The 17,889-nt window shown below is 44.9% G+C and overlaps 1 protein-coding gene across 2 annotated transcripts in view; it reads right to left on the bottom strand.

The window, feature by feature from the left end:
- Positions 1–17,889, bottom strand: part of LOC119390863 (evasin P672) — a 41,490-nt gene that overhangs the window by 7,881 nt on the left and 15,720 nt on the right. For both annotated transcript variants that reach the window (XM_037658570.2, XM_049414968.1), the window contains 2 exons: positions 12,115–12,155; positions 9,115–9,198 (listed from right to left, as the gene is read on the bottom strand). In XM_037658570.2, the coding sequence (XP_037514498.1) occupies positions 9,115–9,198; positions 12,115–12,155 (125 nt within the window). The remainder of the gene's footprint in view (positions 1–9,114; positions 9,199–12,114; positions 12,156–17,889) is intronic.

Raw genomic sequence — 17,889 nt, 5'->3', positions numbered from 1 at the left:
TTCGCACCAGAAATTAATCGACGCACCGTGTAACAAGGCCACTACGGATAATTATATATACATCCTCCTCCTCACCCTGCCTTGCACCCTCAACTCACAGACACGCTGGTATCGCCGGCAATTGCAGCACTGTCATAAGCCCACTCGATGGTTTGAGCTTTGTGAAATAACTGGTCGCGGCACTTGAAGAAACAAGACTATATTTACATTATTTACACATAGCAGTTCGAACAGTCCATGGCGGATGCTTTCTTCTTTCTCTTCTTTGTTGAGAGCTCACGCGTTCTTCTCGACAGCTTCTTCTTCTTCTTTATCTTCTCAACGAAAGGCAAATATTCAATACCATCCGCCCATCGCAAAGCCGCGCATCGGGTAGAGAAGCTGGAGAGGCCGTCGTATTACAGAGCCTGTCGGAAGTTTAACCGAACAGCTTCCTATATATTGGTCACGTCCACGATGTACATCTTGGATTCTCCCCATCTTCCATAGCTGCCGTGGGATGCTTTCTTCATAAAGAAGAACGATGGCTTTGAGATAGTTAGAACCCTGCACATTGGCATAGTGCGCAGAGCGCAAGTTAAGCAGGTAGTCTTTCCTCCATCTTTTTCAAAAATGTTCCAACAATCGCTTACGATGGAGCCACTTTCTCGTGACCGTCGATCTTGATCCTGAAGTGTCGGCCTTTTCGTTCGGATAGGGAAGGCTTGTTAAGCGTTTAGCGCTTAAGAAATGAGCCGGCGTTAGTATTTCACTACCCTCGGCTGATGTTGACAGGTAAGTGAGGGGCCGGGAGTTAATTACCACCTCTACCTCATACAACGCTGTGGTTAACTCTTCAGGCGAAAGCTTCGCTTTGCCTAGAATCTTCCGGAGGCTGGTCTTGACAGTTCTTATCAACTTCTCCCAGAAGCCGCCCCACCACGCTCCCATTTCTACAATAAACTTCCATTCAATTCTTCTTTGAGAGCAGTAGTCTTGTAGCTCTCCACCGAACAATGCTCCGGCCAAAGAGGAGATTCCCTTTGACGCTTTCTTTAAAGTCTTTGCGTTATCTGTATAGATCACATCAGGCAATCCTCGACGTGCTATAAATCGGCGAAACGTGAGTAGAAAGCTTTCTGATGACATGTCGGTGGCTAATTCAAGATGTACTGCTCTCGTGACGGCACAAATAAACAGTACAATGTAGGTCCTGGTGTAACTGCCTTTCACATAGAGTGGTCCAGCAAAATCTATTCCAACCGCTTGAAAGGGATCTGATCGGCGTACTCGTTCTCTTGGTAATGGTGCAACAGGTGCGCTGCTTGGCTTTAAGCGCGTCTTGACACAAGCGTTGCGAGCTCTGATAATCTTCTTCACAGTTTGTCTGCCGCGTTGTACCCAAAATTTTTCTTGAAGTTCGGCAAGGGCATCTTGTAGGCCTCCGTGGAGTGTTCGCTTATGGCAATCTCTTATTATAAGTTTTGTAAACTGATGAAGTCGAGGCAGCAAAATAGGATGCTTCTCTTCTTCTGCTTCCTGTGAGAATTGCAGTCGTCCTCTTACACGCAACCGGCGTTTCCTGTCAAGAAAAGGATGAAGCATTGCTATATCAGACTTGTTATGGAGCTGTTGTTCCTTTCCAACTTGACAGATTTCTTCCGAATAAGCATTCCCTTGAACAACCTTGACCCAGTAATCTTCTGCGTCGCAGATTTCTTCGGCTGTGAGGTGCGCTTGGCCTCTGATACTTGAATCTTTGCAACTTTTTATGAAATGAAATACTCAGACAGTTATTCGTAATACTTTCGTGAAGCATGAGTGATGTTGATGATCCAAAATAGGCATATATGTTCTCACATGTAGAACTTGCACAACGACTTTAGCTTCATTTAAGTCTACATAATCACTAGGTAAACCTTCAAGACTGTTCTTGGGCCATTTATCCTCCATTTCTGTTAACCATGGTCGCCCTGTCCACCACAATGTGTTTGTCTTGAGAAGTTGCAATGGCACTCCACGTGTGAGGTAATCCGCAGGATTATCCGTACCGGGGCAGTGTCGCCATTGGCCGTTCACAGAACATGCTTGAATTTCAGTCACTCTATTTTCGACAAAAGCTTTCCATTTCTTTGCGGATCCCTTTATCCAGTGTAGTGCTACCTTGGAATCTGTCCAAAAGAATGTCTCCAACCTGCAGTTATTAGGAACATCCTTCAGAAAGTTCCCTAGCCTTGCTCCAAGCAAACTTCCAAGTAATTCCAGTCTTGGCAAAGTCACTTTATGCAGAGGCGCCACTCGCGACTTCGCCATAATGAGGTGACTATGAGCGACATTCTCTTGATCAAGGAATTTCAAATACGCACAAGTTCCCTACGCCTTCTGACTAGCATCACAAAATATGTTAAGTTGCAGAGAGTGACGTGTTAGCCCAGTCTTCATCTATCGCGCGATAGTCATAGAACGAAGGCACTGTAGATTCGAGCACCATTTCTTCCACTGTACAGCAATATCCGAAGGCAAATCTTCGTCCCAATCTGCTTTTCTTTGCCACAGCTCCTGAAACAATATCTTGACATGAATGCTGAAAGGTGCAACCATTCCCAGTGGATCGAATATCCTTGACACTGCTTGCAGCACATATCTCTTACAAGGTCTTTGCCCTTTCTCCAAGAACCTTAACGCTGATTTTGCCGCTACTGTCATCTGATCTGTCATAGGATCCCACAAGAGCGCCAATATCTTGACAACCCCTGCGCTTGCACCATCTCCTTCAGCTGTACTAATAAGATCTCTCAGCAGTTTGGAATTTGATGACCATTTCCTCAAACGCATTCATGCTCGCTCCGTAATGGCGTTTGCGTCTCGGTAAATTCTTTCTGCTGAATCCTCATGTTCGGCTCCGATAAGAAGCTCATCAACATAGAATGATGCTGCAAGCCGCTTGGCCGTTTCTTCGGTTGGACCTTTAACTGCCTTCATGTGATGTTGTAGTGTGGCGTTGAGCAGAAATGGACTTAATACGATGCCAAAAGGAACCCTTGTCATGCGCCATTCCTCTACGTCAGGCTCAGCATTACTCTCAGAGAGTATTTCCTTGAACCATAGGAATCTCAGTGCGTCTCGGTCTTCCATTTTTGTACTAATCTGGAGAAAGGCTTTCTCTATGTCGGCTGTCAGAGCAACGCGGTTGAAACGAAAGCGTATAAGAAGAATAACCAAGTCGGCTAGTAGCTTTGGTCCCTTCTCGAGATGCTCATTAAGGGATGAGGAATCAGGATTGTGAGAGGATGCGTCAAAAACTACTCTTACCCGAGTTGTCGTGGACTCGGTTCGCACAACTGCAATGTAAATCCGACCTGCTTGCTCCACAACTTGATGAGGTACTCTCTCGGCATGCCCCGTCTTCATATAGTTCCTGATGGTGGCATCATATTCCACAGCAAACTCCGGATTGTTCTTCATTCTTGTCCCCAGATACTTCAGCCGCTTCATTGCTTGTATTCGGTTATCATCTAGTTGTCCACAACTTTCTTTTTCGAGCGCGACTTTGTAGCGACCATTGAAGAAAGTAACCTCCTGTTCAAATCTTTCCAGCACCCTATTCATTTCTTTGGCCGGAGTGTTCTCGGCTGGCATAATCACGATGCTCTCCAAGTCCCAGAACCTCCGTAGAATCTCGTCAGTAGAGTCAGCAGACGTACTTAGTCGCACGACGCATACGTTGAGAGCTGATTCCAAAGAGGTGTCAAAAGAAAGTGGCCCTTGCAACATCCATCCAAAGGCAGAACCCATCGCCACCAAGCTTTTCTGTCCATGGTATCGCTTCGTCTCTCCCGACATGAATTGCCCAAGCTGATCAGCACCGATTAACAGGCTGATTCCTGGAACTGCAGCCATGCCAGGTATCACCAACTTGTCAGCAAGAAGATGGCCTTCGATTTCGATGTCTCTGACAAAGTCATGGTCGACTGGTACTTGCACAACATCCTTGCAGACGAATGGTACTTCAATGGCAGTTAACAGGTACTCCTTGGTGTCATACTGACTGTGAAGTTTTACCTCGACGACACGATGTCTCGGAACGGAACTTGTCTGTCCAAATACATTTAGCTGTAGATTGACCGATCCAAGTTCTTTCAATCCAAGCGTCTTGGATACATCTTCACGAATAAATGTACGCTGGCTTCCGCTGTCCACAATGCCACGAATATAGGCCTTTTGTGTTTTCCCCATGACCCATGTCCTAAATGTTTGCAATGAGACATCAGAGTCCACGTACGAATGAGAGTTGGTATGCAGACTGTTTGCAGTTACGGAGCCTTCGTGTTCTTTCTTCTTAGGTCTCCACTTGGGATCGCACACTTAAGAAACGTGTCTACCTCCACATGTTCCGCACTTGACCTTTCTGTAGCAGTCCTTGGCTAGATGCCCCCTTACGGTGCATCGATAACATCGCTTCTCGGCAGCCAATTTCTTCAACTTTTCTTCATGGGTAATACTGCTGTCACAAACTGGAGTCGCGTGCTTTGCAGACCCACAAAACAGACAGTCTTTAGCCTTGCTTTCAAGGAAGACTGCAAGACCGCTGCTGTTGGTGGAGTGGCGTTAAAGTTCCTTTTCTCTTCGGGTGGACGGGCGCCTTTCTTTCCTTTCAATTCATCAGCTTCACTACTGTCGCGGCTTTCAACTTCCACTCGAAGATACTTCAGGAGTTCTTGCAACTCCTTCTCGGCTGTGGCTGTCGATGATGAGTCATGCTCTTGTTGTCCCGAGCTTGCATTATCTGTCGTAGACGGTGGTGACCTTAGGTTGGCTTCTTTCCGGTAATAACCAACGACGATGTCTGTTAGCAATGCCTTCAACAAAATATCCGTCATCATAGTTGCATAACTGGAAGGACTGACGTTTAATCCTTTCATACCTCTGATGTGACACTGCACATAATCCAACAGCTTTCGAAGGTTGTAGACGTCTTCCGAAGAATCAACTGCTGGTAGAGCGCGCAGTCGGCGTAGATGGTCCTGTACGATACGCCGGTTATCTCCGAAACGACTCTTCGGAATCTCGATGGCATCGTCGAAGCACTCGGCCATCGCTTGCAGACCAGAAATTGCGGCGGCTGCGTCCCCTTTCAGTAGAGTCTTTAGATATTGAAACTTTTCTCCTTTTGTCAGGTTTTCGTTTTCCTCCACAGAGGTCTTAAACTCCTCTCAAAAGGAAGGCCAGTGGCAGAGCTGTCCGTCAAATGTCTGCAGCTGGAGTGTGGGAAGCTTGATTGCCTTGCGCGGTGGGCGATCCTCGGGCGTCTGGGATGGCCTTGCAGGTAGAGACTGGGTTGTCGTAGAACAAGGGTTTTGACGCAATTGCCACTCCCGAGCCTTCAGCTGTCCCAGCATTTCTAGCGCAGCGTCTTGATATGTCAACACAGCTTCAAACTCTGTAGCGAACTCGTCCTCTGGAATAAGCTCTTCCAGCTCGGCCTTCACTTTATTCAAATCTGCGTTGTTGCCTTGTAGCCGTTCAATCAAAGATGAAATCTTTGCGCTGTCAGCACTTTCCATCACGGCTTTGGCTTCATTAATCAGAGGCGTATTCATCTGTCGTCGCGCTGCTCGCTTCTCTTTCAGCGCTCTGACACGATTCATGTTGCTTCAACAATGCGTGACCATGCTCACCTCAATCGACAGGTCAGTTTGCTGTCACGGCGAAAAGCAGCGGTATATGTCCCTTCAGGATTTCCTTTCTGGCTTTCTTCTAAGGTTGCCGCTGTCCTCACGACGTGCTGTCTTCCGCTCAAAAGTTCTCGATGAGCACTGGTAGCATGTATTGTCCCGGCGAGTACTCCGGATGGCTTTCGGCGCCACTTTGTGAAATAACTGGTCACGGCACTTGAAGAAACAAGACTATCAGGGGCGTAGCCAGGAGGGGGGGTTCAAACCCTCCCCCCCCCGAATTTTTTCCGTTTTGCTTGCGTATATATACACGCGCATATACAAACGCACGCACGAACATACATAAAGTATGGTTGAACCCCCCCGAAACAAATTTCTGGCTACGGCCCTGAAGACTATATTTACATTATTTACGCATAGCAGTTCGAACAGTCCATGACTGATGCTTTCTTCTTTCTCTTCTTCCTTGAGAGCTCACGCGTTTTTCTCGACAGCTTCTATTTCTTCTTGATCTTCTCAACGAAAGGCAAATATTGAATAGCTTCGCGCAGTCATGGCCTCCGATATTGTGTGCCGACAAGTTGCGCGCAATCTCGGAGGCCCAGTGTGCACGGCAGCACGCCACTCGTGGAGTGGTTAATATTTGTTCCGACACGTGCCGCCACACTACCAGTCGATCTTGTTTTATTCTCCGGTACGGCGACAACCTGCAAAAGCATGCGGACAAACAAAAAGAATTCGAGAACGATCACCGATAAACGTAAACTCTGGCAATGTGGTTGAGTCTTCAGGGGTGAAGTTACAGCCGCAGACATGTGGATCGTGGCGTTGAACGGATAGCGAGAGCGCGACGCTCATTGCAGCGACAAGGTGAAGGGATTCCGCTCGCCAGATGCCTCACAAACATTGCACGATGTCGCAGCTACAATCACCAATTGCTAGATATGCGGTACACAACATGACTAGGGCAATTCATTTTGTCCAAGAAAAGAAACCTCGAGATAAACACTGTCGCTCAGCTCACGCCAACACAGAGCACGTTGTAACACAGGCAGACGACGCTCGTTGCCCACAGGAGGTTCAGTGACGTGGACTTGACAAAACCAATCAGATCAGCCGCCTGCGTGACGTCGCGCTTCCAGTGCAACACGCACTGGAAATGGGCGGGGACCACAGCTGAGCGGCTGTGATCGGTGGCGATTCGCAGCTTTAAAGCCTCGTAATAAATTACACAGTTTACGCACAGAGCTTAAAACGGTATGTAAGTGATCCTTACGACTTGCTCTACCGGCCCAATGTGTTCGTACAAAATCGTCAAAACCGTTTCAGGGTCCCTTTAAGTGACTTAACTTACATATTTCGAGGTTTGGTGTCGTCCTAAATATAGCTTACTTGGCCTAACTAAACGAATAAGCTTACTTAGACCAATTTGCTTATTCGACGCATGGCGTCGATGAATTCATCACAACTGAACCTAGCCTTACTTAGCTAATTAGTATAAGTTGCACTAATGAACCATTACTTAGTCTTAATTAGGCTCAGCTCGGCTTATGCTGCCGAGCTCGGGATGACTGGGCACACCAGAATATAAACTCTCCTTAATTTGTTTTGACATAATTAGCTTAATTATGCTTACCTAATTAGGCATTCGTATGCTCTGCTTGGCTTAAATATGAGTGGCTATAAATAACATGGCCTAATTAGGTTTGGTAATGCTTAACATGTCTTGACAAGCCGCGCCAGCATGATGATAATTTGTTTTCTACCACGCGAACCGGACAAACTGCGGACATAACAGCTCTGCTGTAACAATGATCGCTGTTCTAGAGCGCGAAAATTCAAGAAGGGCTAAAATGAATATGCGAAGTACAAGGTTAAGGATTATTAGCTTAGCGAAATAGGAAGACTTCCAACCTGTGTAGTTTTACAAGAGTAAGCATGCCTATTGCAATTACTGCGAATGGAATCTACTCATGAAAATAAATCTACCAAAGAATAAAACTGGGCTGAAGCTGCTGCAGGAGGCACTTCCAAATACTGACAGGGAAGTTACCGCTGTATCTAAGGCGTGATGATTACAACCACTATATACTGCCAATACTAGCATTTGGGGAGAACTCTTGGACGGTAGCAGAGAAAATCTGGAATAGTTTAGAACCATAAAAAGCGCGATTAAACGAAAAACGATATGTATTACAATCTGAGGCAGAAATATACTATTGTGGAAAAGAGAAGAAACAGTGGTAGCCGACATTCTACTTAAAACCAACAACTAAATAAAGGTGGTCCGGGTAGGCCTCGTAATACCAAAGATAACAGTTGGTCAGCTAGAGCAACAGAATAGTTAGGAAGATACAGGAGACGTTTCCAGGGCTGGCAGATGGTTAGACGGGGTGACGATCTCGGGAACTTGGCACGCAAAAAATGAAACCTGCTCGCACAGGATATGGTAAATCGTAAAATCATTGGCCTTCGTCTTGCAGTCGACAGAACATAGGCCGATAATGATCATAGCGAAGACAAATTTTTATATCGAAGAAGCACGACACCTCTTTATCGATTTTACAAGCTTGCGAACTTAAAAACTAAATGGAGCGCGGTCAACACTCAGTCAAATGAAGCTTCAACCACTGTAGTAACCGCACTAAGCGAGGCCGTAACAGAATTATTCACCTGTGAATTAGTCACCGTCCTTCTTGTGCTATTAGGTAGCGCAAAGTCTTTGCGGCACACGCTGACGAGGAATTACGCTACCTACCACTAAAAGTTATACCATTTGGCCGAATAAAATTGCCTGTTATCTCCACTCCCAGTTTGGGCGCTTACAATACCAATGTCGCTTTCCACACTCGAAAGTGCGTGCAGTAATAGCAAAGCCCGTACGTTTTTATGTATGGGAACTCTTGGAAGATTTGCGAACACCTGATTCAAATTCAAATGTGAGCCTAAAACACTGTATATTCAAGTACGCAACATTGCCACGGGTGACATCAGCCTGAGGCCTCGTCATCACGGTTCAATACATATTTTTAAGCGTACAATACAATCGGAGACATCTGTTCGGGTAAACCGGCTGAGTAAAACAACAGCGATCATTAATTTGAGTCTCACTAAGTTGAATGTTCGTTCGCCAAGGCGTGTCCGGCTTAGCAGCAATATTTTGGTGAGCTTGAGCCCGAATAACCTCCTCTGAGTAGAGTTTTCCTTTGGGAGAGAGGCTCAAAGAAGAATTTTATTTTGTGAATGGGTCTGAACTATATTTTCTGTTGGTTTTGCCAATACATATTACAGAATGTGTCAAATGGTCCGCGTTAGCAAGGGAGCATGATTCTTCGGGTTCCTTAAAACCCACAATATGACCTTTATCTTTTCATGCTATAGGGACTTTCACGTACAGGTTGTAGGAATGGGATGGGAGAGGATAGTCAATTAGAGTGGTCAAATAAATTTAGGTACTCACATAGCACGTAGAATTATCTGGTTCCGTTTGATTCCACGAAGCGGTAGAATTATGACAAGGCACGGTGCAATTAGGAGGCGCCAGCTGAAAGAAGAAAACTATTGAATGAACGAGAGTATTCTTCAACTTTCAGTTTGCAATGTTGAATTCAAATTTAGCTTTGAAGCACCAACACCAAGATCACGCTCGTGTTCCCTGCTGGCGTCGATTCTGGGTAAGCCTTCCCATTCCTTCGCTCCTGTGGCATACGCAGGGCTTAAAGTCAGGGGGAGCCCGGGGGCTCGGCCCTCCTCCATTTTTTAAGGAGGTGCCCAGGCCCCATCCTCGGCAGTCCGATGGTGACACTGCGGCACCCTTTTGCCAAGTGCTGGAGTTGAATTTTTTGGCAGCAGTGCTTTGTGCGCGGAAATTATACTCTCCAATTTTCCGAATAATGATTTAATCGCAAATGTTCGGTTGACGGGGTGTCAGCAAAACAGAAGAAAACAGGTATCGTCGCACTGCTGAATGCAATTCACTGAGACACTGAACACCACGGGCAACGCCTCCTGAAACCACGGGTCACCACACTGTTCGACAGAGCGTCTTGGCACAGCATACTGTTTCACGAGGTGCCAGTGTGTGAAGCCACCAGCTCCTGCATCAGTAATGATTCCCCTTGGTCTATTTAGTTTGCCACTCAATTTTCATTCTTTCAGTTGTGCATCACAAATCTGCTGTAATTGCAGAGACGCATGTATTTTGCGTACTTTATTAGGCAAGTGGTAGTGTAAATAAATATAGCATTGTTGTGCCTGATATTCTCAATCCGGTTAGTCAACTAATGTTACCTACTTTGAGCTCACATATATTTAAGCCCATCCCCAGTTATTTTTTAAAAACCGTTCTGAAAATAACTTCATTTATTGCTTTATCCGATCGACACGTTGATAAATGCCGAAAATACCTACGGTATTATATATATATATATATATATATATATATATATATATATATATATATATATATAGACGTACAGTCGACCCTCGTTGATACGATTCTGCATATTACGTCTTTCAGCATAATACATTTTTGTTTTATTTTTGGCCGAAATTGAATCTTGCCTGCGTGAAAGTGGATCTTGGCCGATATATCTAGAAATCCTGCGGTTATTCTTCGGTATGCCAGCTCGCATCCCTCCAGATCCATCCATTTAGGGCATTCAGATTTGGTGAGAAAATCTGCTCATGAAGAGCGCTCCAAGCCGCAGGCGGCAGAGAACGGTTGTTTTGCTGTCTCAGTCGAACATGAACGACCGGCTATGAGCTAAATGGCACGACATGCATGTGGTGCCGTTATATAAAGGGCATGACACGCGTGACGCGCGAGCCATAACATAACTGACCAGATACCGCTGTCAAGCACCGGTCGTCGTTAAACAATGATAGATAGGAGAATGTACATGACGTCATGTGCCCGTCCGACTAACGTAAATGATAGGTAGTAATGGGACTGACATGCCATGCATACATTTGCTGTCATGGAATCATTCAAACATAACACCGCTTGTATTGCTTCTTTACCTGGGACGAAATATCATGCTGCTATTCAGGCATAATTTGAATTGCGTGACATGACGCGCCATGACGTCATTTGCAATGGCAGCATAATATTACGTATATCCTGCAATGGCGGGCTAATATTGCGTACTGATAGGCGTACTTCCTTTTCTTTGCAACCATGTGTTATTAATGATGGCACACTGCATAGGAAACCTCTCGAGTGTTTCTTTTAATGGGGTAGCCACTGTGCGCACGACCAGACTAGTTGAGCTCATTCTTGAAGTTAAGCGACCACTAGCAATACCACTGCAATATACGATACCACGTCAAGTACGGACGCGTTTCACCCGCAGATGAGTTTTCCGTCAGCCATATTGGCCACTCTCACTGTACTATAAGCAGTTCGTCTTGCTGGGCGCAAGCGCGCCCAATAAAAGTTTCAGTCTATACCGACTGGACTGGTGCTTTCTTCAGCGACAACCGCGTCAAAATATGCCTCAAATACCATTTTCAGCATCTCATCATATGAATTGCACGTTTGCATGTTATGATATCCATGCATTCAATACCATACATAGCGTCTCATCAGTTCGATAGTACGCATTCATGACACAATACGAAGAGCATGTCATACAGGCACTACAAATGTTGTACGACGCGTCAACGTGTGATGCCAAGTTACATCATTATATAGATGTCTCACATGTGTTAAACTGCATGCTAATCCAAGTCCTGGCGGCCGCATTTGGATGGAGGCGAAATGCTAGAGGCCCGTGTACTTCGTTAGGCGCACGTTACAGAGCCCCAGGGGTCGAAATGTTTGAAGGCCTCCACTACGGCGTCCCTTCATAATCATGTCACGGTTTTGGGATGCAAGACCCCTACAGTTATTATTAAATATAAATTAGATGCCATGTGTTGACATCCATCTTGCTAATACTTGAATGACATTACATGGTATTAATGAACATGATGTCGTAACATGAGATATGGCAAGAGATATTCATTAAATAGGCTAGTACCACGTAACCTTGTCGAATGCATCTGGAATGCATAATCCAATTATTGTGACGAGGTTATTCGTACTACAGCAACCACATTCGACTGTGGTCCTCCTGTCAAACCCAACCGCACACTATTCGTCTCTGCGGGCGTCTCCTGAGACTGCATAACTCGGCGTGTTCGATGCTGAGTGGTGCCGAGACATAACATTAGCTCAGTCTGCGAATGACGACGAGTGACAGCGCATGGAATGATACGCCAGCAAACGCCTGTCAGACAATGAAACTGTGGAGAGTTTCGGGGTCACGGGCAGCGTGATTAAGGTGCGCCCATGAATAAATTAAGATGCCGTCAGCCGGCTACCCGCATACTGCGTCGCACAACGTCGAGTCCTACAGTGCACGGAAGCTCTATTTCTCTACAATAGAAAAAAAAATCACAATAGGACACTACGTACCAGACCAACTGTAGAGTTTGCGAAGTGGCAAGTCACTGGTTCTGGAAAAAAAATCAGCGTTTTATTAAGTATCGCGTAATCATTGCATAATATCTCTTTCCTGTGAATGTATACACATTGTAGTATGACTAGCCTATCACAGTAACCACGAGAAGCTTGTACAAAACAAATAAATAGTAGCACACGGTAGTTTAAAACAGGGTTCGAAACAAAAGAAACAGGTCTTTTGTTCCGTTTCTTTTGTTTTAAAAACGCTCCACTTCACCTCGGTTAAGTTATGGTTCCGACAAATATAGATGTGTAGCGGTTCAGTAATCAGCTCACCACACTAAACTAATTAAGGAACAGCTTTGGCACACCAAGCACATAAATGCGGCTAGTTCTGAGTGCAGCTAAGTTATTCGTGCTAACCTGAAACTTTAGAGCAAGCACTGCTCAAGTGGCGGCATTCAAATAATCACTAGAACTCATATTTCTTAACTTTCTAATGCGCCTTCGTGACCAGACGTGTGTTATTCCAGAACGCACGCCACATCCTGAAATTTTCTTAGAAGGTGGAAGAAATCAAACGGATCGCAGACTTGAAGCAGCGGTCGATATTTTTCATATATACCGGTGAAAATTAGTTCACATACTAACACTAGGCGTACTCATACACACAGCCACTTATGAGCACTGCATTCTAAGGAACGGCTACGGGACTGCTTTATTGTGTTGCCATGTGAGGCGTCAACTCTGAGCTTTCCTTCTTGTGCTACTTGTGCTGAGAACACTAAAGTACCAGAGATTTATACGCATGTGCGAAGAGCGAGATTTTCGACCCGTGTCGAAGGACGGGTGTTAGAGTATAATGAACCACGGATATTCGTGTCAAGAAATCAAAAGGAAATGTTTTGTAGTTTGTTCAGCAAAACGTTTACATAATTTGTTACGTGTATAACTTGGAAAGTACGGACAGATAGGTGTAGTGCACGATCACAACGAACATAAGGGTAAAAAGAAGATCACTACGAACTACGTGAATATGGTGTGAAGTAAAGTGCTCCTTGATTGAGAGGCCGCAATATCGAGCTCCGTTTTGAATAAGAAAAAAATAAGATGGGATTGCTAGAAAAATAAACAGCTTGGTCTAAATCGAGACGTGTTTCCTCAATAGCACGTATGCTGCATTAATTGACATGCCTCGCGTGAAGTTCAGGAACTCGGTCGTGTGCGCGAAGACAGCAATGCACCACTGACGTCAGTCCCCATTTGAATCAGTTTTTCCATGAGGGCTGCAGCAACTGATGTAGCTTATACATTGGAAAGCTTTGTTCGCAACTGATAAACCATATTATGTTTGTTCTTGTTGGGGCGCATTGCATGGTTGTGTGTCCGAGTTCGTGTTCAGCTAAGCTGACAATTACGGTACGGTTTCTAGATCGGGTTCCATTCGACAACGTGGTTAAAGTAGGGTAATGTGCTTTGCTTTGAGCCTGCATACACTGTTAGGCCTTTCTTACATTACCAGTTTCATGCTCTCGGTTGTTAGCCTACAGCACCACTGCCTTCCCCCTTGCTCGACCATGCTCGAGCTGTTATCCAAATTGTTCAGCGCTTAATCGATACAGCAAATTTGTCGTGTAAATAGTCTGTTTTGTCCCGGCCCCGTTATTGTGCGCCATTCACCTCAGCGGCAACAACGAGAAGCGCTTTTCCTTCTCGGAAATCTTGGAAAGACTGCAAAAATACAGACACCTTTCTTAATGTGAGGAAGTAAACATAGGAGCGTGCAAGTTTTGTTCTGAATAATGCAATGTTACTGTCCAAAATAAGTACATTTTGGTCGACGCGACACGTTCGGCAGTGTGGATTTCTCACAAACTGAGCATGAAGCCGCGCTCTTAGACTGTGTTACCGATGCCAAAATTGCGTACAATCTACACACTTATCAAAGTTTTATCTTCACGTCATGGAATGTCAAATGGCCTAATATATTTTGCGCATTCCGTATGCTGCAAAATATGAGTTTTCACGTCTTTAATTTCGAATGCTCATTCTTCTATTCCGTTCATTTTGGCAAAAATGTGCTTACAAAATTTTTCTTCTTGGAGCCTTTGTCTTATTCAATAAAATTGGTGGAAGAGCTGTAGACTCTGTCTTGTCCGAATTAGAATTTGCAATAAGGTAGAGAGGTGGGTGAATTGGAATCGATGCATACTTGGAAAGTCATACATGGAAAAACGGTGAATGCCAATTAGTGCTCTTCTGCCTATTTCTTCGGAAATCTGAATGCTTGCAGAACCGAGTACTGCCAGGTTCACGTAAGCTTCGATGCCTCTGCTGCTGAATAAATACATGTCCGCCTAGCCGCTTTATCAGTTGTGGTATGAAAACTCACATGAAAAGAAAACAGAAATCCCCTATAACTGTCTAAAAGTTTGCAGTGGAAAGAAAGGAAGAACGAAACAAAGAAAGAACGAAAGGAAGGAACAAAGAAGAGAAAGAAAGAAAAATGAAGGAAGAATTTACAGGAAGATAAAAGATGGAAGGATTGTTGTTGTTGCTATATGGTATTTTTTGGCACAAGGGCCAGTGGTGGCCAAAGAGTGCCAGGTCATGGTATGGGATGTGATCAATGAGGATGTTAGATGGCTGTATAAGGGCCTAAAATTGTTTGCAGTGACGGTGCGTAAAAAGTATAATTGCTAAAATCATGACAGTGGCGTGAATTGTGTGGTGAGGATAAATCAGTAGTGCTTGCGTTACTAAAATAGAGCATAGAGTTAGCACGAAAACCTCACGTACGCCCTTGAGACCAAGGGCCTGAGGTAGGTGCTTTCTCTTAAGAGACTACCGCAACATCGACCTCTTGTGAGAGGCCGTGCTACGGATCACCTGTGTATATGATGTGAAAATTACGAAGTTCTTTGAAGTATCTTAAAAGATATTCATATTTGAAAAACGGATCCTTGCCTAGCAACATTGCTGGGTGTAGTGGGATTTGCTGTCGGACTGGTGCTGGAAAATGTTTTCTCCTAAGCACTTCAAGTTCTCGGCATTCCAACAAGACGTGGACTGAGAGTGGCTGGCCACATTTATCACAGCTGGGTGGCTCACCACCGGATAAAAGGTACGCGTGTGTGCTGTGTGTGTGTCCTATTCTAAGTCTGCATAATGTTACTTCGGTGTGGCGTGTCTTTGCAGTGGGCGTCCAACTACAAAGGTGTGGCTTAATCAAGTGTAATTTGTTATCTAGTTCTAGATCCCATGACCTTTGCCAGAAGGCCCTGAGCTTTTTCCTTAAAAAGGGTTTCAGGTCCGTTACGGGAACCCCCATAGATGTATTAGTAGCATTTACGTGGACAGAAGTGGCTAGCTGGTCAGCCAAGACATTGCCTTCGATGTCTCTATGTCCAGGCACCCAGCATAACACGATATGTTGGCCAGATGCATACATGGTGCAAAGGAGTGCATATAGTTCCATCACTACAGGGTTTTTATTCTTTCGGAGAGACATGATGGCTTTGACCACACTGAGAGAGTCTGTGAATATAATAGATTTTTCTAACTTTTCTTTGCTGATATGTTTCACAGCAGTCAATAGTGCAAAGGCTTCTGCTGTGAAGATACTTGTTTCTCGGTGCATAGCGCCGGATTCTGTAAATGAAGGACCGATCGCTGCATAAGGAACACCGGCATGCGACTTGGAAGCATCCGTAAAAAACTCAGCACAACAGTACTTTGCCTGTAATTCAAGAAAATGTGTATGTATATGCGCTTGTGGAGCATGTTTGGAAGTTCTGATGAAGGATATGTCACAGTCAATTTGTTGGCACTGCCATGGCGGGAGTGGTCTCGCCGGGGGCATTACATGGTGTGTAACAATCGAGACATCCATTTCTTCATTAAGCTTCCTGGCACGAAGTGAGAACGGCTCTCTTAGTGCCGGTCGCTTGTGGAATAGTGTGGCACATCCTGTGTCATTTACAGTAGGATAAGCAGGGTGTTCATATTGTGCATTCACTTTCAGAAAATACGTGAAGATATTGTATGACCGTTGCAAACTGAGTGACCACTCGTCTGATTCCACATAGAGACTTTGTACTGGGCTCGTCCTGAAGGCGCCAGTGGCTAGGCGTATGCCCAAATGGTGAATCGGATCAAGCATTTTCAGCGCACTTGGTGCGGCAGAGTGATACACCACACTTCCGTAGTCTAAACGTGTTTTGACAAGACTCTTGTAGAGGTTCATTAAGCACTTCCTGTCACTTCCCCAAGTTGTGTGTGACAGTATTTTTAGGATATTCATTGTTTTTAGGCACTTTGTTTTAATGTACTTGATGTGTGGGATGAAGGACAGTTTTGAGTCAAGAATGACACCTAGAAAATTATGTTCTTTGTTGACCTGCAAGCGTTGTCCATCCAGCGTAACCTCAGGATCTGATACAAGGCCTCTTTTTCTGTTAAAAAGAACACACGAGCTTTTAAGGGGTTTTATCTTAAAACCATTTTCATTTGCCCACTTAGTTATTTTGTTCAGGCCAAGCTGAACTTGTCGCTCACATATTGAAAGGTTACATGATTTGAAGCCTATTTGGACGTCATCAACATATACACAGTAAAACATTGCGGGAGGAATAACCGTACGAAGGGAGTTCATTTTTACAATGAAGAGCGTGCAGCTAAGCACTCCTCCTTGTGGCACACCAGTTTCTTGAGTGAACGGTTTTCACAGGACATTTCCCACTCTAACGCGAAAAGTGCGATTGGACAGGTAACTTTCTATTGTTTTGAGCATGTTGCCCCGAACACCCAACGCGGACAGGTCTTTGAGGATTCCAAATCGCCATGTTGTGTCATAGGCTTTCTCGAGGTCGAGAAATACGGAAAGAAAAAACTGTTCGTGAATAAAGGCATCTCTAACTATTCCCTCAATGCGAACAAGGTGGTCTAGTGTTGAGCGACCCTCCCTGAAGCCGCACTGAAGTGGGTCTAGTAGGTTGTTGTTTTCGAGAAGATAGATTAATCGCCGGTTTATCATTTTTTCATAGAGCTTGCACAAGCAGCTCGTCAATGCTATTGGCCTATAGCTACTGGCTAAGGACGGATCTTTCCCTTGCTTGTGTATTGGAATTATAATGGCTTCTTTCCAAGACGTTGGAATGTACCCAGCTGCCCACAAGGTGTTGTAGAGAGACAGAAGTGCATTCTGTGCTTCGGGGTGTAAGTTCCTGATCATCTCATACATTATACGATCACCACCTGGTGCTGAGTTGTGGCAGGAGTTCAAAGCGGCCTTGAGTTCGGCTACATTAAACGGACGGTTGTAAGGTTCATCTTTTGCGCACTTTCGTTCAAGGCGTTCCTGCTCAGCGCGTTCCTTGAACCTCAGGAAGGTTGGATTATAGTGGGATGCGCTAGAAATATGTTGAAAGTGTTCACCCAGAAAGTCTGCCTGGTCTTCCATGTTATTGCCTTCGGTATTTACTAAGGGTAGTGGTTGTGTTTCCCGGCCATTTATTTTGTTTAGGCTATTCCACACCTTAACTTCATCCGTATAAGAGTTTATGTTAGATATGTACTTTTGCCAGCTTTCTCTCCTAGCCTGTCGACGGACTCGTCTGCCCTGCGACTTTGTTTGCTTGAAATTAACGAGGTTCTCAGCTGTTGGATGGTCGCGAAGTAAAGCCCAAGCTTTGTTCTGTTTTTTTCTTGCCTCCCTACATTCTTCATTCCACCAGGGTATACGACGTTTTCTAATTTGTCTGTTGGTTTGTTTAATACATTTTTCAG

This window comes from Rhipicephalus sanguineus, chromosome 4, assembly GCF_013339695.2.
Source record: "Rhipicephalus sanguineus isolate Rsan-2018 chromosome 4, BIME_Rsan_1.4, whole genome shotgun sequence".
In the NCBI taxonomy this organism is placed as follows: domain Eukaryota; kingdom Metazoa; phylum Arthropoda; class Arachnida; order Ixodida; family Ixodidae; genus Rhipicephalus; species Rhipicephalus sanguineus.
This window is presented reverse-complemented; position numbering and strand designations above follow the sequence as displayed.